General features: G+C 38.3%; 2 protein-coding genes and 1 long non-coding RNA gene across 18 annotated transcripts in view; all 3 read right to left on the bottom strand.

The window, feature by feature from the left end:
- Positions 1 to 9668, bottom strand: part of LOC140790334 (uncharacterized) — a 28326-nt gene extending 18658 nt beyond the window's left edge. For 5 of the 16 annotated variants that reach the window (XR_012109368.1, XR_012109369.1, XR_012109373.1 and 2 more), the window contains exons 1-2: positions 7950 to 7998; positions 7216 to 7374 (exon numbers count right to left, since the gene is read on the bottom strand). This is a non-coding gene — a long non-coding RNA (uncharacterized lncRNA). Of the gene's footprint in view, positions 1 to 7028; positions 7136 to 7215; positions 7375 to 7949; positions 8065 to 8426 lie in introns of those variants that run through there. The other 11 variants (XR_012109370.1, XR_012109375.1, XR_012109380.1 and 8 more) reach the window with 7 other exon arrangements.
- A 53-nt stretch (positions 9669 to 9721) lies between these two features.
- On the bottom strand, positions 9722 to 14093 carry LOC140790332 (pentatricopeptide repeat-containing protein At3g06430, chloroplastic). The gene is made up of 3 exons (XM_073140360.1): positions 13518 to 14093; positions 10806 to 11969; positions 9722 to 10084 (listed from the first exon to the last, which is right to left on the bottom strand). The coding sequence occupies exons 1-2, from the start codon at positions 13992 to 13994 to the stop codon at positions 10815 to 10817; spliced, it is 1632 nt and encodes a 543-aa protein (XP_072996461.1). The 5' UTR covers positions 13995 to 14093; the 3' UTR covers positions 9722 to 10084; positions 10806 to 10814.
- A 1869-nt stretch (positions 14094 to 15962) lies between these two features.
- Positions 15963 to 25369, bottom strand: LOC140790755 (squamosa promoter-binding-like protein 6). The gene is made up of 11 exons (XM_073140986.1): positions 24082 to 25369; positions 21676 to 21857; positions 19756 to 20070; positions 19413 to 19651; positions 18419 to 18493; positions 18225 to 18332; positions 18011 to 18128; positions 17763 to 17904; positions 17442 to 17592; positions 16683 to 17282; positions 15963 to 16530 (listed from the first exon to the last, which is right to left on the bottom strand). Exons 1-11 carry the CDS (start codon positions 24666 to 24668, stop codon positions 16090 to 16092), a joined length of 2958 nt encoding a protein of 985 aa, XP_072997087.1. The 5' UTR covers positions 24669 to 25369; the 3' UTR covers positions 15963 to 16089.
- Positions 25370 to 26370: the final 1001 nt, after the last annotated feature.

Genomic DNA, 26370 nt, shown 5'->3' with positions numbered 1-26370 from the left:
TAGCGAACTCTTGTTCTAAGAGTTCAAAATAGGGGATGTCAAAGCCACTCCTCAAAAGTGTCTTGCCCCTCCTCAAAAGGAGTAATGCCTATTACAATTTAACACAATTGCAACATAGGCATTCCCATGAGTTTGCTGACATTGCTAATGACATTAGCACAATCCTTTCCCAACTACCCAAGTGAGGCATCCCACCTTCTTCCACCCATGAGGTTCGAAGGTGTTATAGGGCATTACGTGTTCCCCTACAACCAAGAACATTCCAAGATATGTCCTCCAAGTGTACTCCATAACAGTCTCCCCTACTCATGCTATCAACATCCTTATCGATGTTGTACACACTTTCCCCTAAAATACTCCAAACTCCCTTTCTAGAACCACTACCTTCTCTAGATTAGAACCATCCTTGGTATTGGGTTGTCAACTTCTGCCTCCGACTTGAGAAGTTCGCCATCTAAACACCACACTGACCCTTCCTTTGAAATAGATCATTGCACTCAGCCCCTCTTGAAACATCTTGATCTCCCCAAAGAGTTCAAGTCCTTTCCCTAAGTTAAAGCTCTCAACGGCCTTGGCAACCCTCACACAACACACTAACCCTTTAATATGACAAATCTGCTTCGGTACCTCGTACCTATGGCCACTAAAGTTTTCTACAACTTATTGCCTATGTGAGATTACATCTCTTAATCCATGTATCTCTCACATATCTTGTAGTTGATTGCAAGTCACCACACTTAGTTCAGTCAAGTCACACTTACTTTCAAATTTGGTGTTCTTCACTTCATCCTGTCCTCCGAATTAGAGCTCATCGTCTAAGTACTTGTCACATACCATACTGAATTCTTACACAGACTAAGACTCAGTTGCTTCATTTGTCACATAGATTCATCCACTTAAAACCCTCTTCTTCCTCTTTGTCATAGAGTTGTCCCAACATTCTCCGACAACGTCAGATAGAGTTCTAACACACATAGAGTTGAGTGGCTCTCCTTTGCTCCCCCAATGTTAACCCATGACTATGCTTTAACGAGAGAAACCACCAAAATCTACTTTCCAAGGGCCCTAAATCCCCTCACAGACTCGAAACTTCAACAGGTTCGCAATCTGATATAAGCCCAATTGTAGGCTCGGTCCATCAAGTTGAGTGAAAGATCATTGCACCAATGACCCCATTGTTCCAAATACTTTGTCTTAGATAGGCTTTGCCTTTAGTTCCTGTACAAACTGACTTTCACCACCAATACATTCCCACAATCGCACAACAAGTCAACAACCTATCACCATAGCTTGCCCAACATTTAAGTACTTCATTATAGCAGCTCGCCTCGATCTTCAAACCCTACACACTCCACCATGAGCCCTTCGCGGTACCTCCTGACTTTTGTGCATCCCGCTACTGGTCCATGTGCACACAAGGCATCTCTTCCTGCAAAGTACACCCCATTCTCCATGTCATCCCATGTCAGCACAAATCCTCGAGTGTTTTCACAAAGTCATAATTGATTTGCAATCCAATATCCCAAATCCTAGCTCGAGCTTCTCAATGCCTTACCTTCGCTCATAGCTCCACACTTGCTTGCCCACATATTTACAATGACAAGCTATTGTCAATTACTTTACAACTCAACCTGACACACAACTAGTCTTCCATTTATTTCTATCTGCCACAGCAATATTACTACCCTGGTTTGTACCGCCCTTACAGAATTTCAGCTTGTCGACATTTCTACACCAAGATTTGCCTTTTTGCCGGCAACATGATCTTATTTGTTCTAATGAGAATATGAGTCATCAACATTGTCACTGCTTTTGGCTCAAAAGTTTGCTTGCCTTTTTGTTTTGCAAACATAATACCATTGACGTTGTCGCTTTGGCAAATTTGAGAATGTCTTCCGAAACTCCCAAGCGAGTGTACTCAAATCATAGGGAATCCCATCAGCAATCATCACACAAGAAAGAAGTACAAGTCCAATGCAACTTTTGCCTCCAACACTAGTGTTACTACTGGGAAACATTTTTCACATTGCATTCCTTCTTTTTAAGGCTCCTGTCGACTACCTTTTGCATTGAACAACACGAATCCACTTGGACATCTTTTATTATTACAATCCCCTTTGGCAACTAAGCTGCCAAGAACATCGTTGCCAATGTGCTTCCCCACTCTGAGTCACTGACAACCAAAAGTAGACTCGGTCTAATTCAGCATCCACGATGCCCCTAGTCTGCCAAGCCAACCTGCCCTAGGTTGCTAAGTTGCCATGTATGAACCATGCCTTTCTTGTCTGCCACAAAACTGAGCTCTTCCACTATTCAACACTCGAGCAAAAACTAGGTACCATGTACTTATTCTAATTTCACCGCTAACTCCTTTAAGCACTGCATCCTCAAGTGGGCTTTCACTATTTTGCAACTGTAAAGGTGTTCAAACACAGTGATTCATTAAACAGAAAAACAACCTTTGCTTTAATACCATTTGTCTTGGGGTTAGAAATTTCACCTAATAAAATCTAGTGTGGCACCTCAATATCATATGCCAAAGTCAACCTTCTCAGAGTCCCTATCGTAGACATGCCTTAAAACAATGCAGCAAAATTACATAACATAGCCAAGTGTGCTCCTCAAACTCCACTCTCGGTGCTACACCATATATGAAACCCAAGTGCCCACTACACGAGTGCCCATATCTGACTTTTGGAGGCCAATCACAATGTCATTAAGTGAATATCTCACTTGACAAACTCTCCTCGAGAGTACTCCACAACAGGGAGCCTCGATGCCATTGAGCCCCGTCAAGTTGTTTTGGCCTAGACCTCATGTCTCTTCTTGGATTCGGCCAAAAAAATGCGGCGGCTCCATTGCACGCCGGTGAGGGAGAGAGAAGGATGCGCACGTGCGCTCCAAGAGAGTTTTTTTTTTTTTTTTTTTTTTTTTTTTTTTGTTCTTACAATTGATGTCCTCAAGTATCTGTGGCCTAGGAAACATAGATACCCCAAATGGGGCGGAAGTATTTGCATCTGATATGTTTTTGGAGTATACAAAATAAAAATAGCTCATTTTAAGTTTCGAATATGACGGGGATATGGTTGGATACGTTAGGGATACATTTTTGGCTTATTGAGTAATCAGGTAGGTATTGATTGCTAATGGCAGGTTTAAATTTTTAAACCTGTTAAGCTTACCCATTAGTTCAGAGAGACATTATTTGCCTCTTTCCCTCTCGTTCTCTCTCAACGTTTTGTGCCCTAGTTCACCCCATCCCTTTTGTTCTCCCTCTCTCTCTCTCTCTCTCTCTCTCTCTCTCTCTCATGCCAATCTTCCTCTCTCCGATGTCATGCCGGTCTTCCTCTCTCGACGTTGGATTTCTCATAGAAGGTAGTTCTTGTCACGACCCAAAATAGGAATCATAACCGGCCATGCATCTCAATATACTTGAGATGCACGAAGCCTTATTAATACTCTCTACGTGTACGATGGCAAAATAAATAAACAAAATGAGAATGTGCTTTATTTTATTTTATAACTAATTGCACTAAAGATAAAACAATGTTAAAGTTTTTGAGTCTCTAAACTAAATGAATAAAACTTCTAATCTAAAGCATAAAATCTAAAAGAGCGGATAAGTAAATAGGTGAATCTTAAGTGGAGGTGGAGTCCGGGTACATCTCGCTCAGTCGCCCCGCTGACTATTACCTGAGTCTAGGTAAGACAACCGAAATCTCAAATCTCTAGCTCACGTAAAAAATCACCACCAGGAAGGAGTGTGGTGGTCCTAAAATCCTTCGGCAATGCTCCGGTGATCTAATCCCACAGCGACGACTCCGACGGAGAGAAGAGAAAGAAAATGATGGAGGAAAAGAAGGCTGGGGGAGGGGTTGAGGAGAGAGAGGATTAGGGTTTAATTTATAGATTAGAAGAGGATCTAATCTAATCCGATTCGGATTAGATGAAATCCCCGCCTTATCAGCGCCTCGTCGCGTGCCGAAGAGGGAGAGGGAAGGGGCTGCACGTGCAGAGCATGTGCACCCTCTTCTCTCAACCCCCAAATTTTTTTTTTTCTAGTTCTGACAACTATTTGAGGCAGCGCAGATGGCTAGAATTAATCAAGGGTTATGATGTTAGTATCAATTACCATTCCGGGAAGGCAAATGTGGTAGCTGATGCTTTGAGCAGGAAATCATCAGAGGGGCACTTATTAGCACTTACTTGTCAGCAATGCATTATTGAAGAATTCAGACGCTTGAAGATTGAAGTAACATCAAATCCAGAGAGAGTAGCTATTTGCAGTCGGCTAGTGGTCAAACCTACACTTTTAGATCGCATCCAGGATGCTCAATTAGAGGATGCCAACCTCAAGAAGATCTTGAAAGGATTAGAAAAAGGAGAAGCTCCTGGTTATTTGAGATCAAATAGACTAGTCAAGTACCGAATCGAGTCTTGTGTCCCAGCCAGTGAAGAATTAAAGAATGAAATTATGTCAAAGACTCACAGTTCAGGATTCAGTATCCACCCAGGCAGTACAAAAATGTATAGAGATTTGCGAGAAAACTTCTGGTGGAATGGCATGAAAGAGGATATAGCTAACTTTGTGGCTAGATGTCTCACTTGTCAGCAAGTTAAAGTTGAACACCAAAAGCCTGCAGGGATGTTACAGCCTTTGCCTTTATCGGAATGGAAGTGGGAGGATGTGACTATGGACTTTGTCTCGGGACTCCCCCGCACTAGATCGAACCATGATGCAATCTGGGTGATCGTGGATAGACTAAGTCTGAATCATCAAAATCAAAGAAAAGCTTCTTGCAGCTCAAAGCCGTCAAAAGAGCTATGCTAATAATCGGAGAAGAAACCTTGAGTTTCAAGTGGGTGACATGGTTTTCCTAAAGGTGTCACATTGGAAAGGATTGATCAGGTTTGGTAAGAAAGGCAAGTTGAGTCTTCGCTTTGTTGAACCTTTTGAGATGTTAGAACGCATTGGAGAGGTGGCATACCAAATTGCTTTGCCACCTAGGTTATTTAAAGTGCATAATGTCTTCCATGTATCTATGTTGAGAAAGTATGTGCCTAGTGCAGACCATGTGATTGACTTCGAGCCTTTGGAGATCCGAGAAAATTTATCTTATGAGGAGCACCCTGTGGAAATTCTAGAGACTCAGCAAAGAACTCTTCGCAATAGAGTAATCTCCTTCGTGAAGATTTTATAGCAAAACCACAAGCCGGAAGAAGCAACTTGGGAGCGTGAAGATGAGATGAGAGAAAAGCATCCAGAGCTATTTTCTCAATCTTCATAGCTTCTATTACGGTATTACTTATCCTTTCATTACGCTAATTTTAATTTCGAGGACGAAATTTCTTTTTGTTGGGAATAGTTGTCAGAACCAGAAAAAAAAAATATATATATATATATGGGGGTTGAGAGAGGAGGGTGCACGTGCTCTGCACGTGCAGCCCCTCCCCTCTCCCTCTCCGGCACGCGACGAGGCGCTGATAAGGCGGGGATTTCATCTAATCCGAATCGGATTAGATTAGATCCTCTTCTAATCTATAAATTAAACCCTAATCCTCTCTCTCCTCAACCCCTCCCCCAGCCTTCTTTTCCTCCATCGTTTTCTTTCTCCTCTCCGTCGGAGTCATCGCTGTGGGATCGACCGGTCGGAGCATCGCCGGAGGATTTTAGGACCACCACACTCCTCCCTGGTGGTGATTTTTTACGTGAGCTAGAGATTTGAGATTTCGATTGTCTTACCTAGACTCAGGTAATAGTCAGCGGAGCGACTGAGCGAGATGTACCCGGACTCCACCTCCACTTAAGATTCACTTATTTACCTTTCCTTTCTTTTAGATTTTATGCTTTAGATTAGAAGTTTTATTTATTTAGTTTAGAGACTCAAAAACTTTAACATTGTTTTATCTTTAGTGCAATTAGTTATAAAATTTAATAAAGCACATTCTCATTTTGTTTATTTATTTTGTCATCGTACACGTAGAGAGTATTAATAAGGCTTCGTGCATCTCAAGCATATTGAGATGCATGGCCGGTCATGATTCCTATTTTGGGTCGTGACAGTTCTCCTTCGCTGGCTTCCTCTGTCCCATTCTCACGTTGGAAGTCTTGTTTCATGCTAGTTGTTTATCAGTTTTTTCTTTTCTTTTCTCTTCTCATTTTTTTTCTCTCTTATTCTTTAAATTTTCTTCTCTGAATTGCATCAGTCCATAGATTTTCTTCCACTGTCCCCTTCTCAATTTCTTTTCTCAATTTTTTTTTCTTTTCTTTTCACAGTTTTCTCTCCCTTGTCCTCTAAATTGTGTCAATCCATGGATTTTTATTCTCTAGATTTTCTTCTCCTGTTTATGTTAAATTATTGCTGGGATGGTTAGTAGAATACTAGAATGTTGTTAGAATGCTTATCTTAGCAGTAACAGTTAGAATAGTATAGTGTTAGAATGGTTACTTGGTCAGTCCCTTCTCTATTTTATTTCTTGTATGACAATAACAGTTGATTTTAGTTGAATAGAATAATGTGTCTTAAAATGTTTCTTTGACGTCATATTACCATAGATAAATAGTTGCTGAAAGTATAAGTTATAGTGCTAGTAGTGTAGCAGCAAATGAAATTGACCCTTTGGAAATATGTAACCAAATTAAAAATGATAGGAGGAAATACTAGTTTTAGTGCAATTATTGTCAACAAATATATAAAGGATCTTATTATAGAGTGAAGGCTAGTGTGAGAAGAATTAGTGGATGCAAATCTAATCATGTCCTAAAGTGAATAGCCATCGTATCGTGGAGATGAAAAGGATTGTGGAGGAGGCCAAGTTAAAAATAAGTAAATATGGCTAGGCCAGTACCAATGACAGCTCACCATGGAACTTCTAGTTTGCCATTTGAATTGTTTCTTCTAATATACCCTATGGATTAAAGAAGAAAAAGACAACTGAATAAACAGCCCTTGCGAAGTTATTTAATATGATTTCTCATAATCAATTATAATATGAAATTGCCAAAATGTTCTACTCTATCGGGTTACCTTTTCATCTTGCTAGGAACTCATACTATGCTAAGGCTTATACTTTTGCAGCTAGCAATCAAATAGCAGGTTATTTGCCTCCTGGATATTATACGTTGAGAATCATGCTTCTCTAACAAAAAAGAGTAAACATTGAAAAGTTATTGGAACTCATTAAGGACACATGAAGGGAAAAAAAAAGGTTTACCATTATGTGCGATGGCTAGACCGATAACAGATAAGACCGCTAATCAAACTTTTGGCTAAGAGTGGTCCCATGTTTGTTAGAACCACGGGTGAAAAGATTGTATTCTTTCATTCTTCATTGGTGCAATATGATACTGAGTTATACAAATATGTAATTAACCTGAAAAAGAAACTCTCAATAATAGATCATAATGTCAATTTACATTTGCAATACAATCATGCATTATGGTGCACGTGAGATAGAATATAAGGATCTTTGTTTCAAGGTATCACATGGCGGCGGCATCATCATCAGAGAAACACATCCACACCACATTCTTACTCTCCATAAATGATGACAAATATGAAAACTACTTCTTCCTAAGTATGAATTCCCTTTATCCTTAGCTCAAGCAGAGAAAATTAGTTCTGTCATTCTAAATAGTTAAAGATACTTGTATAATCTCATCTTTCGAATCCAAGCCATACCAAATAAGGGTTTTAATAATTTCTTCAATGACTATATATTAAAAAAATAACGCTCTGATTGAATCTTGCAACGTCTAAGTTATCATAATTTTGCAGAGAAATAAGACAAATTAACCCTTAAAATGGTTCTCAAATCTCTTCTTTCCTTGCTGATACGATGGATAAAATCAAGCAAGCCATTATCTCGATACGTGAGAGAAGAAAAAAAAAATCTAAATTTGACGAAAAGGGAGGGTCATAAAGGAACTAAAACTGTTGCTTACTTACTCGAGGATTGGCAGCGACAAGGGTTTAGGGCAAAGAAGAGCGCGCGCGAATGTGGAGGAGTTCAATAATAAAGTTCCTCTCAGAGAGGGGTTCATAGCAAGATTTCTTAAAACATAATAAAGTTTTTAGGGAAAATACCCTTTAAATGTCTGTCATTTGGCCACAATTTAATTTATGATATTAAACTCAGAACCAGTGGTAAAATCACATCCATTTCCTTTTTTTTTTTTTTTCTTCGGATGGTGAATGGATCATGAACTTAATTATCATATCAACAACCATAGATATGTATAATCTATTTTTTTTCTCTCTGAAATACAAAGTTCTATCAAAGGAATGCTATAATTCTATTTCTTTTTAGAATCTATCTTCTCTTCTTAAGTACAATTACATGCACAAATCAAATATCCGATACATCCGTATTTATTTTGATCTATAAAACTTGTAATATAATTACTGAAATCTATATACACTCACCCGAAATCCCAGGAGCTAATCCAAAATCACCTACTCGATTGACAGGCATAGCTTTTGTAGCTGCTTTATCTGCCTGAAGTCGTGTGAACCATAAATGAATTAACAAATATGAAGCAAGACCTACTCCCTCCCATCCCAGGAATAATTGAAGAGAGTTATCTCCGGTCACCAACATTGGCATAAAAAAAGTAGGAATGGATAAATAACACATAAATCGAGGGCTATGCGGATCCTCAGACATATATGAAATGGAATAAAGATGGACGAAGCTACTTATGGATGTAACCACAATTAACATCACTACGATCGGGCTATCGAACACGGAGTAAGAAGTGAATTACGAGTCGGACCAATCTGCGAATCGAGCGAGCTCCCCTTGCAATGATGTGGTGGTGAACCTCTCATTCGTCTTCAGTGCTCTCCGAACCGTGTGGGAAGGTTTCCCATCACACGACTCACCAACTTGATCTGATGCGGGAACCGTATGTCCGAACAGGCCTGGAAAAAGAGGTACGGTCTCGCTTTCCTTTGCTACTCAAGTGTACGGCATTTGCCGTGCTTAGGCCCCTTCTTCCCTTCCCTAATCCAAAAATGAGTCCACCGCCTGCCTGCCTGGCACTGTATGGGTATAGGTATGGCGTGCAGACCAGCCCCCCTTGGATTTTAGGTGATTAACTACCGAAGCGAAGAAAAGGCTGGATCAAGAAAAGGGGGGTACAACGAGCCCTCTGCTCCACGCATCTAACCAGCTCGCGTGGTTCACCGGTTCCACCGACGTCACCCGACAATAGAGTGATTCAGTCAATACAGAGGTGCGCTTAAAGTGGGGGTGTGCTGTCCCTATTGGGCTGGGCCCTTCCCCATAAGGCCCCACCGTCGGGGCATAAGCGCCCTCTTGCTACCCATATGCAAGGTGCCGTCTTAGCCTTCCCTGACCAGGATCGCTCCCACACCTGTAGCGTTCGTGATCGGCCTCCTCAACTGTGTATCGATCGAAAGGCAGGGCGGCAGAGCCCCCAACCGACGAGAGTTGTTACGTCCAATATGTCCCCCCTCGATTCCCGACATGCTATGATACCCCGGGGTGGGTAGGAGCGGGTCGAGTCCGTATCGCTGCGGAGCAACTGTGGCGTCCGGATCTGATCGCACTACTCGGCAATTCATCCAGTGACTTCACGGTCGCCAAAGAAGCCCCAAGAAGCATCAAACATTTCCGATGAGATCCATGGAGCTATTCTGAGATTAAATTTAATTGCTCATGCTCAGAGAAGTCCGCAAGATGCTTCTTACCTAGATAAGGAACAAAATTTTTTTTAAAAAAATTACAAATATGAGAGATCAGAAATGTTACAGGATTTTTGGATGACAAAAAAATTTCCCAAATCCTCCATAAACTGGATAGACCAGCAAGAAATCCAGTCACAGTAACAGCATGATGATGAAAGATTCGTCTGTCCCTTTCATCACTCCAAATTTCTCGCAACCTGTCAATGTTTCCTAAGTTGAGCTTGTCCAACTCTGGAGGATGAGGCTGCCATCATTGTGGAATTTTCATCTCATTCGCTGTTGTAACCAAGAGAATACAAATTCTGCTACTTGATACTATAAAGGATGCGGAGAAACCGCTCGTCTAATAAACAACAAATGTCACAAATCTCCTGACGAAAATAAAAGTTCAATAAAGTCAGAAGGAAATCTAAGTGGCCAGATATTTAGAAAAGAAAAAACAAAGAGTCTGCATCATTGATTGATTATGTCTATGTAGTTAAATGAAAAGGGTGGCATTCTCATCTCTGGATTAGTTCAATAGATCATCATAAAGAAGATGAGTATAGAAATAAGCAAGAACAGGAAATATGACTACATCTGACATCTTTATAACATAGTAACAAATAGTCAAATATACATGTTTGCAGTAAACATGTCGACAAGGTCAGGTGACTTGTGCAACTGGGATCACACTAGTCAGTCACTAAACAGTCACATCATATGCACAAATTCCATACTCAACAAAATTCTGATAAAGAAACATCTCATTAGTAGCAACATGATTAGAACTATTGGATGTCAACAACATCATCCATAGGACAAACTCATTGCATAATCCGAAAGGGTGACGATTGGCAGGTATTGGTCTCCAAACAAAAGAATCGTTCGTCTATTTATTTTATCAGCAGCTACCATCAACTAAGGAGGCTCCCTTGCAGAAATATAAACAAATATTATCCTTAGAAATGCTCTCTCTTGTTCGCCGCTCTCAACCATCATGCAGACTTTAGTGTCTTTGGGAAGTGTGAGGTTTAATTTAACCTTGACCTCAAGGTAAAAGCCCTAAGGAGCTTAAATGAGCCCAAAACCTAAAATTGGATTTGGACATACCTCACTTCATTAAGCTACAAGCTCAGTTGCAAACATAGTTGGATCCTCCTGAACTGGGGTACTTTCCCCAACCTTCTCAAAAATACCCGGGTACTCCTGTTCTAGATCATAAATCTTGTCAGTCATTCCCTCCTTCCTATATGCCTCCACCAAGATGGAATATGTAGTACTATCTGGAGCACAATGCCTATCCTTCATATGCTTGAACACCCTCTCCATCTCCATCAGATCGCCTGCCTTGGCGCACGCAGACAACACAGCATTATGGAACGAGGTATTAGATGGTATCTGCAACCTCTCAGCCAGCTGAATACTGCTTACTACCTTATGAAAGAGACCCGCATTGCTGTACCCTCTTATTAAGCAACAGAATGTCTTAGTATCAGTTCTCATCCCCTCAGCACGCATCTGATTGAATGTGTATTCCATGCTTTTAGCATCTCCCACATCTGCAAATGCCTCAATCACATTATTATAAGTTGAGGTGGTCCATGGAAATGCCAGCTTCCGCATGTGTTCCATGACTGCACACATCTTGTCATACATCCGCCTCTTTCCATAGGCGCCAATCAAAATATTAAAAGTTCGGGATTCTGGCTCAATTCCAAAATTGCGGAATTTCTCATACCATTTCTCCATAATTTCTATCTGACCCTTGTTGCCAAATAAGCTCAGAATAATATTCATAGTCCAGACATCAGGTTTGCAACTATTGTTCTCCAGCATCCCAGATAGAACCTTTTCCATCTCTTCAAATTTTCCAGATTTTCCATATCCACCAAGAACTATGTTTTGAGTGACTGTGTTTGGGCTGATTGAGCGCTCAGCCATCTCTTCGTACAAGTTGTCAACCAAATCAAATCGTGATGAGTCAACGCACGCCTTTATGAGAGTGCTATATGTATAGACATCTGGTTGGCAAAGGGGTAGTGTCTTCATTTTGGTGAGGACTTCGAATGCTTTGTCAATGAGGTTGTTGCGACAGTACGCTGCTAGCAATGCAGTGTATAGCTCAGAAGTTGGTTGGCATCCTTCTTCCACCATCTCATCAAAGAGTTCATGAGCTCGGATGGCTTGACCTGATTTTCCTAGAAGAACCAGGAGCTTCATGTATGTGCCTTCTTTCGGGTAATAGAAGGGCTGTTGTTTTAGCATCTCAAACACCTAACAAATAATTAAAACATTATCACACAAATTCTGACATAACAAGTAAAGAATCTGCTATACAAGAAATCAGTATCTACAGTTCTACACTATGCCACATACAAACACATGCACACACAAACATATAAAACATATAGAGGCAGCTCAGAGAGGCACACACAAGGCAGAGGTATCATTGTATCAGAGGCAAAAGCTCAATCTATGAGAAACCTAATAAAAGATGCAAAAAAGATCTCTTGCCTTCATGTGTAACAGTCTTCTGTTAAATATACATAATGCAGTGCAATGCCAACACAAAATTTGAAGTGCAACAACCAAAAGTTATTGCTTAGAAAGCAACAATATAGTAACACAGTAGACCTCTGGCAACCTCAAATGAGTTTTTTATTATTTATTTTCAGTTTTTAATTCTTCTCATTTTCTCTCTCTTTTTCTTTCTGTACTGAGTAAATCTGACGACCTCTACTGTTGCTGCTAGCAACACCAGTTGCTAAAAGCCTGAGAGAGAAGAGGGAAGAGGGAAGAAGTAAAGAAAAAATGAGAACCTTATCTATTTGAGTAATTTTTGAATAAGTTTTGAATTTTGAGAGGGAAGAAGGGAGAGAGAGAGCTCGATATCCATCAAAATTTTGAATTTTAAGTAAGTTAATATATTTTTAAGTTTTTAGATTTTATAGTAATTTTTTATTTTCTTATTTTCCTCTCATTTTTTTTTTAAATTTTTAGAAAGCTTTCGGTATTTTTAAATAATATTTAAAATTTTACGTAATTAACAAATAGTTCGATCCGATACGAGCGGCCGATATGTATCATTTTTCCGGACGGCCAATACGTATCGTTTTTCTGGACGGCCGATACTGATCTTAATCCCAATACTGGGAACCTTGAAAAATACATCTCACCACTTTCATTAGGTTTATTTTACCTATTTTTATCCATAAGTTGCTATGTGATAATCACGTGATAAAATATGACCTATTTGCCCCTACATGTCATGCAACTCAATAGATAATTTTATGTTAATAAAATTGGAGGGGCAATTTGGTCGCTTCCCTGATTTTGTCTATGGTGTTAAAGATGTGAGGTATTTTTAATAGCTCAAGGGTCATTGTGTACCAAAAAATATTTCAATAGATCATTATGAAAAACAGTAGTAATTCAGGGGTGACGATGGAATTATCCCTTATTTATTCAGTAGGGGGCTGTTTGGATCCTGCAGTTGCATGTAACATGTTTGAGATATTGTTTGAACAACAGCACTCTACCCTTAAACACTGCAAATTCTTGCTGCAGGCAACTAACACAGACCCTAACAACTAATTCTAACAGACTACTCTTTCTACTGCGGTACATATCTTCCATTCTAAACTATCGTATCAGCCACGTATATGCCACCTATGATCGCCCAGTGCACATAGAAGACAAACAATTATACACAGCCAGGACATAAGAAACTGTAAATCGATCAAAAGATTGCACCTTTACTTCCAATTTCGATTTAAAAGTCGAAATTTTAGGATATCTAAAAAGAAAGGGAAGAGAGATAACCTCAAGCGCCTCCTCCCACTGCTTCTTCTGGATCTTCTCGACCAGCGCCTCGGTGACCGTGCTTGTCCATGCCTTCGCCGCCGCCTTGTCGTCGGCCTTCTTCTTCATGTTCTTGATCGGCGTCTTGGGGGTTCTCGAAACCGACCCTTCCGTGACACCCGGGAACTCCCCCTCCTTCCAATGCCGCTTCTTCGGCTTTGGCGGCGGCGCCGCCGACCACGGACGCGGCTGCGGTGCATCACGCTTGGCACCTCCCCCTCTTCCTCCTCCACTACCGCCTCCTCCGCCACCGCCTCCAGGGCGAGAACGAGAGCGAGAGGAATGAGAGGGCTGTGCTGTCCTGGTGCGAGAACCGACGGCGCAAATGAAGTAAACCCTAGAAGAGGGAGTGGGGAATCGAGTACTAGTTTGGCTGCCTTGCGATGGGAGGAGGGGAGAGGGAGAGCGGAAGGAGGAGAGAGAGCACGCGGACGCCATTAGAGGGAGCTTGGAATATCTGTAGATATGGGTGCTCTTGAGAAGATACTACCGATAATATCTTTGATAAAAAATAAAACTATCCAACCTTTTCTTGACCAAACTATATATCTCTCCCAAATTTCATTTACCGAAATGGTCCACACTATAAACTCAGTACTACTTTGGGTTTGATTTACTATGATTAAATAGCTGAACTTATTAGTATTTTAATTTTAAATTAATATTAAAAAGTGTTTTAAAAATAATACTGAACTATAGTTCAATGTCTTACTTTTAAAAATGCTAAATAATTCAGCATTTTATTAGCAAATAAAATTAAAATTTTAAATTTTATATTAGCTCTTGTGCATAATCTAAAAATACTAGTGGTGGCCTTTTTGTGCAATTCTAAATTTTTTCAATATCTTTACAATGACATATTTGTGACCAATGCACAAAGTTAGGATGTTCTTTTTTTTTCTTTTATATTTTTACTTATATTTCTCATTTAAGGTTCAATTAAGCTCCGATAAAAACCCATTACGTTCATTTATCTTTTATTTTGACATATAATATGTCTAAAAGAATTGTTGATTAGAAAGTTATGACTTTCGAAATTTAGTGGTTTAGATCTTAAAAAACATTGAATAATTTAATATTTTTAACCATAAGACACTTAAAACTTTTTATTTTTTATGTGGAAAAGATAGAATCATGTTTCCTAAATATAACACTAAACAAACCGATTGAGCTTAAATATTTATTACTATGAGTAGGGTGACAACGGGCCTAACGTAATGGGTCGAATTTTAATAACATTATATCTTTTCAGTTTTAGTTATATTTAGAAATATACTTATATATTGATATCCAATTTATCAAATATTCGATATGGGACTAAAAAATAATGAAAATAAACATGCATAATGTGCCAAAAGTAGGGTTAAAAATGGAACGGATTAACTCCGATCGTATCCATAACCTGACCTGGATCAAACCGGATATGGGTGCAAATTTGCTACTCGTTCTGGATTCGAATCCACACATAGAAGTTTGGAAAAAGCCTAGATTCAGCTAGGTTTTTTAGTTAGATCCGGATTTAGATATCGGATATCCATTAAACCGCTTATATATAAACAACTAAATCTCATTTCACTATTTCACAAAACACTAACATCAGCCGTTGCCTCCTATTTCCCTTTTCACTTTCCTACTTCCCTTGCCACTGCCCTCTACCACCACCGCCTCTTCCCCTCCCATCCTCACCACCCACTAGAAAATAAATCAAGTAAATATTTAAAAGGTTTTATATAGTTGAGAGTGTCGAAATAAATAGGCAAAATAAGCAATAATTCATGAAGCCCAAATGTAATTTTGTAATTATCGGTAAAAGTAATGTACTCTATGGATTCATTTCTTATGTCAAATTAACTTCTATCATATATTATGTCAGATTTATTATATATGTAAGGTTTTCTTTTTCCCTAGTATTAAGAGTTATCATATATTATGTTGGATTTAGTTTTCTCACCCTTTAAGAAATATCTATACTTCAAGCTATTTTCCGCACTGTTCATCTAATACAATAGAAATAAAATTACAGAGATAATTATCTTAAAGTCATGACTAATTATCTAGCTCTCAAGTAACCAACCAATTATTAAGATACCTTACTATTATTTAATATATCGCTAATGTATATCATGTCTTAAACTTATTTAATAAATAGAAGACTTACTAAGATACAAAGTGGCTGCTATAGAACAAGCATCATTTCCTTTAACCTGTGTATCATTTCAAAGAGACTCATTGCTGCCAACGAAATTAACCTGGCAAATTGTTGTTCCAAGTCCTTGTGTAAAATTGTAAGTATTAAAATGGACCAAGATTAGAGACCAAGTCCATGTGAGAAGGGGTATGCATGGACTAATGTCCTACCATCAGAGGAAGGCTGGCCAATAATGACATTAACTACTGCTATTACAATGGATCAGAAAGATGTCTGAATATTGAAAATGAAATAGAGTTCCACAGGCTAGCTGCAATAAAAACGAAATTGCAACAATAAATAGTAAGATCATTTCACTTAAATACAAGTGATCCTTTGTGGTACTCACATAGAGCCATATCGTAAATGTTCCCACCTAAATGAAGGGAATACGAAGAAAACTTCGGGCGGAGTTTTGAAGAATAAGCCCACACAGACACAGACTGCTGCAATACCCACCATGGAGAGCATCGCCGGTCTGTACAGCAATGTTCTGGCACCGAAGCTCTGGTGAGCTAGCTGCCGACTACAGAGATTGCAAGATGGCTTTGCCGTCGGTCTCAACTTGTTTTTGCTGATCTCCAGACTCATACTGTTGGGTATTGCTCCATCGGCATTCTTTTGGTACACTTCACCAGGAATGCTGATGACCACTTGTTTCTCCAGTTGCCTGTCGATTTCCTTTTGAACCAGAAGTAAGTAAGATTTGTGGCCTTGTGCACAAGCATAGTCTTCAGGAGTGAAACCAGTTGTATCACGAGCATTTTTCCATGCTTCGATTCCCACCTGGCATAACAGATAGGACAAAATCAATAATCAGATAGTAAAGAAGTACATATCCTGGCTGAAATATCAATACAGAAAAGGAGAAAATTTATGGTAAATCATATATAACTCGGTAGGTCTAAAGAGTATTAATTCTTAAACAAGGAAAATACCATTTCAGGGTCATTAATCAACGCATCTAATACGCTCTCAGCACCACTACTGGAAGCTGCAATATGAAGTGGGGTTATATTGGAGGGCCCAAGGATGTCAGGCCTAAAAAGTAATCTTTCAGTGCTAGTCTCCTTGGAACTGTTATGCGGTGTATACTTCAATAGAAGTTCCACCATAGCTTTGCAGTTTCTCCGTACCGCAGTGTGAAGTAGATTTTCCGACAAAGCTATCTCTCGAGGAGACTTCCCGTTCAGATCTACTGCTCCACCAAATAAAATATCCAAAAGTTTTTTGATAACAGCACACCAGTCCCGCTCCATGGCAAATACAATAAGCCACTGGAACCGTTTTAGTTGAAAGGCCTCTAGATAAGGATCAGTTTTCTTGAACCTCAAGCTGTCCCTTCGAAGAAGCCATCCAAGTTCATTCAAGAATTGTAAGGCTTGATTTCTAACATTTTCTGCATCTGCTCTTCCATGAGAATCATCATCGTGTGTGGCTATATCAATTGCATTTTCCAACATACAAATCTCAGAGCATACATCTTGTTCTGCAACTATGAAAGGAAAGAAGCCATTGCTGAGGCCGTTATCTTCAACCTTCAAAATATTCAATAAAAAAATTAAGCAAGATATATAAGAAAGGGATAAAAAGAAGGGAAAAGAAAAAAGAGAAGGAAAAAAGGGAGGGGAACTAGCAATAGATATAACTTTTCCTTTCTTGACTTAAAAAAGTAAGGTAGGTGTAACTAGCAGCACCTCAATGAATCCTCTTCCTCTCACATCTGGAAGGGAACAAGAGAAGCTTAGACACTCAGGTCCTTCCTTCTCAGTACCCATATAAGTGACTTTAACTAGAGCTCGTGTGGATTCTTGAACCAGGTAATTCCCTTCAAATGAACATAGTAACCTGCCAACATGATTAACCCAACAATATAAGAAATCAAACAAAATCAGTAATGCTTACTTTCAGCATAAATATTATATGTGATCATTAAATTTCCTCAAACATGGAATTATCTCATAAATAAGATCAAAGCCGAACGAAGGTAGCTGTACAGTGAAAATGAAAACAAGTACCTTGTAGCTGGTTGAGCTATGTTAAAACCTTTCACAGTAAAGTTAACAGTTGCAGCAGGAGGAACAGCAATAGGTTTGATGCATACAATCTTGCTATGGTCAGGAAATATGAGAGGCAAATGTGTGTCTAGCACAGTCTGACCTGCAGCAACAGTAAAATATATAAGAACATTTCTGCACATCTCTGAGCCAATGGCTTATATTACAAAAGTATCAATGGAGAATCACTTTTTAAAAATCAAGCATACCATTATAAATAAATCCTATTTGGTGCTGTACTCTAGCATAGATCCATCCTGACTTCCAGAACTCATCAGTGGAGCTACACAAAAGCCTATCCAGGTAGGAGCTAAGATCGCTGCAGAGCTGTGCGCACAGGGAGGACAAAATAATTAAAATGTAGAGAAAGGAGTATAAGTGATGAACACATATCGTAATATTGTTTGAAAAACAGAACCACACCTCCTTCCACGAAGACTCAGCTAGCCGAAGATATATTGTTAGAATAATACAACCAGGCCGCATGTAGCTTTCAATTTCTGTAGGGCTGTTGGATAGCCAGTCAAGGATCTGAAATTTGGCATTAAATATTAAATTGTGGCAAAATTGCTCACAGCATGTCATATTAAGATTTGATATTGAAAAAAATGGGTTACCTGTGCTCGTAAAACAAGAGGAAGGTCATGAGGGTCTTTACCAAAAAGTTTAAACACAATTCTATCTGTACGACACTGTAATTGATAGAGAGGTAAGCCGAAGAACTAAAAAGTCAGAACAGGAAGATAGCAATGAAGCTAGGAATGAAAAAAAATTACTTCCATGATTCCATCATCAAACTCATAAGGCCATAACATAATGAAAGAACAAAAAAAGAGGAACACAATAAGTTGATTAATATTGCTCTCGACCACATGTCTGTGGGTATTTGCCATTTATCCTTGTCTTTTTTTTTTTTTTTTTTTTTTTTTTTTTTTCTCATTAGAACCATACTACTGGCTTTTGCCTGATCAATAGCCTGACAAGAAAAAAAAAATTGCTTTTCTCCCCTTGCCCACCCTTATTTGCTAAATAGCACAGATTCATCAAGTGAAAACTAGAAAATAAGAAATTGCCACAAGTAACCATTAAACCATCTAAACTCTATACAAGAACAAAATGTTTGCAATAACCTAGGAAGATGAAATCATTCTAACATTAGCTAGTGCAAAGAATAGCTATAAAAATGAGATATAACTAACCCACTAAGAGAGGCAAATGACTGATGAATACAGGAAAGAGGTTAATGCTCAAAAAGAAAAACAACATGATGCATTAACAGGATCAGTCTATTGCATAGAAACCAGGCACATTGAGTCAACTTTGCAACTCTTAACACCGGTAGATAAATAAAAGATCATTATGGATGTGAGCAAGGAACATGCCACAACTACACCTTCCAGTAAGGAGAATCTTTCCTAGTCCGCAAAGTACCTTTCTCAGCGGAAAAATTAAGAAACTTCACTAAATTGATAAGAAAGTTCTCTTTCTTTTTCCAAAATGAGGCTTGTAAATTGACAAGAAAAGTTATATATATATATATATATATATACACACACACACACACACACACACATTCTTGGAAGGTCTAACAAAGCCACATGAATTACGTACCTGAATATCTCCATTAGAACTAGATAGTGATTGGCCAGATGCTGAATCTGAATTACCACTTGTCTGTGGAGGACTTGACTGTCTAGTATCCTGCAGCATCCATGATGGACAGTTACGAGAATCAGTTCCTGTATATGCAAGGGTAGCTGACTCTTCACATCCTTCTCCACAGTCTTCTGTATCACTATATGTGTTGTTCAAATCGAAATCTTTTAACCTGGCTCTATAAGCAGTAGGCTCTGTAGGAGAATGATAGAATAAATAAAAGCTATATATTGCTGAGAGAACATCCACGACAATTAACATATACAACATGAAGAAAGAAACAGACAGAGTGTCTCACCTGGAGTAGCTGTCATTATATTTGTCTTTGAATGCATATTTTCTGTAGGTACTGTAGTCTGTACATCATTTGCAGAGGACACCTTAGAAGTAGAACATAACAATCTGGAAGATTCTTGTACAAGGGATGAATTTGTAACCAAATTATTAGCTGCCTCTGAGAGTGTTCCAGCAGTACTTCCAAGTTTCTGCAGGGTTTGAGATGTCTGCAGGAGTGCAGAAATGTTTCTTGCATCAAATGAACCAGAATTATTTGCAAGATTACTCAAAAGATGAGATAACAAGTCCTGATCTTTTGTATGCTCAGAGTTATCAGCTGCAAGAAGAATATAACCAATTAGTGGACAATATAATTATGCTCATTGATTAAGTACATATACTGCAATATCAAAATCGTAGTAAAAATGATTCTTATATGAAGAACCAGTAAAGAGAACCAAAAAAAGTAACAGGGACAAATAACATTAGCAACTACCACACTAACCCTTTCTAAATGTTAATCAGGTTACCCAAAATCATGACTGATAAAAAGAGTTCATGAAGATGGTCAGAATATATATATTCAGAAAAGAAAGAAAAAAGGAACACAACAGCTACCTCAAAATTATAGCCATTTTCTTGTGAGGATTATTCAAAATGACGTGGCAGAACATTGAACTTTCAGATGACTGTGATACTGGTTTCATTTAGGAAAAAAAAATGAGCATCTTTATTAAAAAAACTTATGTAACCTAATTTATGCCATGCATCATAAGAAATTCCACTAATTCTTTCAAGGCACAAAATCCATCATATAAAAGGCAACATAATCAATGAACACTGAACAAGAGAAAATAAAGTAAGAAAATTAAGAAGCAGAACATCTCATACTAATATGCTATTCAGATCATCTATCTTGCTTTAGCAATTCTTCAGTTTATAGACTAATATCTTATATCTCTACAATGGGTGGTACTTTATAGTTCATATTTAATTAAAAGGGAAAGCAAGTTGATCATCTTCTATAAACTCTCCAAGCCATCTCAAATACTTTCAATTCAAGATGTTCTCCAGCAGTAAAGCATCAAGTCGATCACTCCAGGACATATCCATCTCTATGCACATAAGCCACTTAAATAGCATGTCATACTGACTCATCTTTGCCTACCAAATAAAGAATCATGAATACTGCATATCTATATAACACATTCATGAAGAAACTTAAATTCAAGAACTCTATTCTGCTTCTTCTCAAACTTATACTGAAATACCAGCAGGCATCAATTATCATCTCATTGGTAAATCAGGAAAGGATATGTTTGTCCCTGATTATCACATAAAACTCTTTATACAGGCATAAAATTGCCTATTGACATAAAGCAAGATTCTATTCACAAAAATGCCAATCTTTTCTAGTAAAAATTCCGATAACGTTTATCATAAAGAAAAACAACATAGTTGAAAGTTTCAGTTTCAGTTTTGGTTTTGGGTTAGAAAAGGAAATGTTTTGGTCTGTTTTGGTTCTAGTTACATTGTATCAATTTCGGACTTCTTTCAATAAATAGTCTTCCTTATCTTATTTTTCAATGCATCACACGAAGTCTAATAGCATTTAAGCAATGAGGTTGATATTGAGTTAGGTACAAGTTTAGATTCAAGTCAAATCCTGCTTAGAATTAAAAACATACATTAACAAAATTGTTATTAGGCTTGGATAGGACCAAGACATGAAATGATTTGGCGAAATGTCTCGGTTTTGGATGAAATTTCAAACCATGAAAAGCAATACTACAATTTGCAGTGAATGAAAACATTTTCGTAATGCTTTGCATATGTGAATGAGAAGCACAAAAACATAAAAAAATGGGAACTAAGAAGGAACTAAAAGAACCATATAAGCTAAATCAAAGCATGGAAGGATTAAGTTGTACCAATTACTTACAGTGTAAATTGCAGAGGATCCTAAGAAGATTTATCAGTAGATAACTGCTTGTTCTATCATCAATCAAGTCAGGCCCCCCAGCAGTGGTCCCCGGATGAGTTTTCCTTCTCCGCCTATTATGACCTGCCAAACGTCGCCGACAACTTCGCTTCCCTTCATCAAATTCTTCAAGAAGGTGAAATCTGGACAAGAAATTATAAGGAAGTCACTACAGTAAGACTGACTTCCCTTTTAATTAATGTTTAGACTTTAGATTAAAACATTAGGTTATTGTAACTAGCACCGTTGTCACACCATACTAATGAAGGCAGGGACTTGTTCATGTCATGCAGTGGTATGGGAATCCATGTAATGTCAGGCCACATAGTAGTCCATAGCAGCAAACTCCCAATCACTCCACAACCACTACATACACACCTCATTTCTTATTTCTAAGATTCAAGGTTCAACATGTAGCAGCGCAATAATTGCCCCAAATTTAGTGAAGCAATCTCATATCACCAACCACTGGTTTTGAGTAGTTGTTCGTAGTTCCTACTTATCAACATTTTTCTAAAAATAGTCGTCTTGATGCAGAAGAATCCTACAGATTTATTATAGCTATCTTTCATTTTAGGTGTACTAGTGTAGCATACGCAATTTTCTCTAGTAAGCTAAGCTATCCTCCAGATAATATGACTACCCAAGATGCCTCTAATCAACTTCCTTGTGAATCCCTCCTTTTGACCTAGTTTCAGACATCTCTATGGTAAGAAATGTTCAAAATAGCAAGACAGAGTCTAGTGCAAAGTTATGATAAATGGTAACCTCCACCTAAAAGTCTGTTTTTGCCATGTGGTTCTTGACATTTGGCAAGTGAAGTTCTTGATGTCATACGCAATGACATTTCATCTTTATTTTTATTTATTCTGATCTCCATATCTAGATTAAGATATTAGATGAAGTTTCAATTTTTAATATAAAGAAAAGGAGTAATCAGATCTGGCATGTTCACATAAAATCCATGTGTAGCTAATCATTTATTACAAAAACTTGAAGAACAAAAAAACTAGTTTAATTAGCAAAAGGATTTTATTTCCTATATAATCCTCAAGAACCACACCATTTAATCTGCAAAATTTATACGTCATATTTGCAATGGGCAAGACATTAGCCCTATGTTGCTCGAGTTTGAATCTTGCCAGAGGATTCAACACCGCCAAATTTACTTTAACTAATATTCTTCAATTGTTCTATGGTAGTTCATAATTCAGATTGAATGCATCAATGTCAGTCCAGAGATTCTGAAGACTACAAATATTCACACAGGCAGACTCTGTAATTCCTGAGTCCAATTGACCAAATGAACACATCGTCCTTACAGCCAACACCTAGGGTGGAGGGAAGCATGAGGCTAGTAACAATTATATGAAGCAAAAGAGGAGGCATTGCTTGTATGTGTATGTAAGCAAAAGTAACATGCCGGTAAAGAATCACATACCAGCGATAGCAACAACCAGAAAAAAAAGAAGTAAAAGGAGGAGATTAGGCTGCAAATGAAGAGGGAGAGAAGGGGCAAGGAATAAGCAAGGACTGCAGCAGAAAAAAAATTGGACTGATCGGTACAACTGCAGATAACAGTAAAGGAAGGAGGAAGGGAAGATATTAGATAATGTCATAGACAATACCATCAGAGCAGGGAGAGCAAGCTCAAATTGGACTGAAAGGAGGACTAAACCTAGGACAAATAAGTGCAATCAAGAGGAAGAAATAGAGCAGGTAAGACCCCATACGGAGGCCAGCTATCAGACTGCAATATGAATCAATTTCCTTTATTTAGCTTTGCCATAATCAAGGTTATTTGTTCAAGTATCCTCATATGCTTTTCTTCTATTTCCTCCCAAAACAGCTTTGGTTTTCTCCATACTCTCAAGGTACCTTGTACACAAATGAAGCAACTCCTTGCCAATGCACCATACGATCTTTGTCAGATAGGTCTAGACTTCAGGTTATCTGCATGGATTCAATTGCAACATATCCTATGGATGGTCCAGCTCATATACAATCATTCATTTTTAACTTTGTTGGTTCCTCTGTTCATTCACCTTAACTTCCTTACTTTGACGACATAATTTTCTTCACATAAATTCTTTATAGGGTTGCACCAAGTTTCATTATTAAGTCTCTTTGCAGGCACTGGCCATTGGCTTATACATGAATTAACTACTAAAGATATTCGAGATAATGTCTCATGGTGAATATTAATCAATGATAATGGAGAAAACTTACATCTTAAATGAGGGAAGGATAGAAGTACTATACAATGGAATTGCCAATAAACAAGACTCCGAACAATTAAGCAAGAACCCAAAAAAATTAAAATCAGTTCTCTTTGATAATCAAGTAAAGAAGATGATGAGTACTGACCTACTACACTGTTGACAGAAACGCTGGACGGCATTTCCAACCACTGCTGTGCTCGCCTTGGCATGCATTTCACAGACCTTGTGCCGTCTATGGTAGTCCTTAGAACTGCTAAGGTCAACCCCACAGTCTTTGACCTGGCAAATCGGACGGTTAGAAGTCCCTCCTTGCAATTTGCTCTTCTTTCCATTCCTTTCTTCACCATTTAAAAGTGCACCTTCAACAACCGGGAGAACATGCTCTGCGAGCTTTAAGCTGAGAGATGCAGCTCCATCATATGGCTCATCCTCTTCCACAGTTACAATCCTCCTCCTCTTCTCCGCTTCCCCTTTACCCTTTCCAACAATTCCAAAATCAGTCTCCTCAGAGCAAGAGGATGAACTGTTGGACGGAAAACCATTTACTTCAACTGGAAACAGCTGCTTGTTTCTGCACTCTGATGGTACAGAATTTACAGGAGTGGCAATGAAGAGTTCACCGTTCCATTTCCAATCATTCAAATCCCACTCAAAGCCTTTCTTCCGAATCCTACCCAAATCCGATGCTTCGCCATAAAAATGGCATCTTTCACCTCCAAAGTTAGCCTCCATCGATCAAGAAACCAAAAAATATCTTAAGAGCTCAAATGATTTCAAGTTATTCCAAGCCCCCTTTCTAAGCTAGCCCACTATTAATCCCCTCTCTCCGGCCCCAGAAATCCATAAACATCACGCCCACACACCCGTGGATCCAAACAAGTGAAACCCACATAATCAATTGCAATAGATTCCAAACATGCCGCAGTAGTGCCAACAAGTTCCAAACCACAAAACTTAAAATTAACTACAAAATACTAAGTTTAGATACCCATTACATAATTTGAGACGGCAGAATTCACTAATTTCGTGCCCATAACCACTTAATTCATTCAACAGTGAAGAATCTCAAGAACGCCTACTAGTCCAGGATGTGCGTCCGATCACATCCCAGAACCCCTCAGATACGAAAGTGTGACCAAATTGGAGCACAATCCGCAGCACCAGTAGAAGCACCAAAGCTTCGATCTTTAAGCCAATCTCCACAACCAACCCGGCTAATTTGATCAAACAAAGGAAGGAAAAAAAAAATAAAGACCCAAGATTATAAGTCAAAAGAACTCCCTCTAGATTGACCAGACGACGATCCCCTGAGATTTCTCGACCCAAACCGCTTCCCCTACAGATGACGGCCGACGAAGAGGGGAGAGAGAGAGAGAGAACGCCGATATGGATTTAGGGAAACGATATAAACGCGTCCACCTTTTCTAACTGCTTCCTGTGCACCCAAAAATACGACACCGAGTATATGACCTCAGAGATGCATCCTTCAGGGACCCATAGGTTTAGATTGATTGGCTCAACTTCACGGTGCGACAAAGGGCTCGTAAGTGAAGCTTATTTTTCTAATTTTCTTTCAATCGACTTTTGAGGATATTTGGTAACTTTTATTATTATTTTAGTCCTTTCAGACAACATTTGTACGTAGGCCGATTAATAATAGACTACACAATTTAGAGGCATGTATGTAGGTTACTCTTGATATGACTTCCAACCAACTGCTAGCAAGTTTACTATTCTAGCGTTCTCTTTAAATACGAGATTAGGTGTGTTATATAATTATTAATAAAATTTAAAAAAAATTAAAAATTTACAAAAATTATAAAATTATAAAGAGAAATTTTTTTTTATAAATATATAAAACTAAGATAGTTAGTAATTATCAAATAAACCGATTTATATAAAAATTCTAAAATCACTCAGAAAATTAGTTTCAAACTTTTTTTTTCATATAAATCGTTTTTCCAATCGATGATTTTGGTACAATTTTGTGAGGGCTAGTTTGGTCAAAATCTCGTTACATTATTGAAAGAGAGGTAGAAAGGGGCCCAATTTTATTTTGTAGTACTGTAAGAGCTCACGCATAAAATTTTCTATGGATCCATAGTGTTACCAAGTGACCTAGATTAGGATAATATAAAAAATAAAAAATTCTAGTTCCTTTTTTATTCGTTTATTTTTCGCGGCGCTTTGCCTAATTTCTTTTAATTAATTATCCATTTATTTATATTTTTTAAATATCGCTGTCATGGGATAAGGTTTAAGCATTTTGTAGACCATTTTATCCTTATTTAGAGGAAAAAAAGTATAAAAAAATTGAGAGGAAATGGTTATTTATTTTTTTGTCTATGGAGTGAAGGGGCAGAGATATTTGATAGTCGAGTCAAAGTGTTTTAAAAATATATATAATATTAATCATCACATTTTTATGTGCTTT

Source organism: Typha latifolia, chromosome 6 (assembly GCF_019914945.1).
Source record: "Typha latifolia isolate L0001 chromosome 6, TyphaL0001v2, whole genome shotgun sequence".
NCBI lineage: Eukaryota > Viridiplantae > Streptophyta > Magnoliopsida > Poales > Typhaceae > Typha > Typha latifolia.
Note: the sequence above shows the minus strand (reverse complement) of the source record. Positions and strands in the feature narration are given on the sequence as shown.

Coding starts and splice junctions, on each gene's coding strand:
- LOC140790332 (XM_073140360.1), bottom strand. CDS start 13,994: ATGGCGTCCGCGTGCTCTCTCTCCTCCTTCCGCTCTCCCTCTCCCCTC. Junction 11,970..13,517: donor AGTGGGAGGAGGCGCTTGAG/GTTATCTCTCTT, acceptor ATTATTTGTTAG/GTGTTTGAGATGCTAAAACA.
- LOC140790755 (XM_073140986.1), bottom strand. CDS start 24,668: ATGGAGGCTAACTTTGGAGGTGAAAGATGCCATTTTTATGGCGAAGCA. Junction 20,071..21,675: donor GATCCTCTGCAATTTACACT/GTAAGTAATTGG, acceptor TTCTTCTTGCAG/CTGATAACTCTGAGCATACA. Junction 18,129..18,224: donor CTGAGTCTTCGTGGAAGGAG/GTGTGGTTCTGT, acceptor CTGTGCGCACAG/CTCTGCAGCGATCTTAGCTC.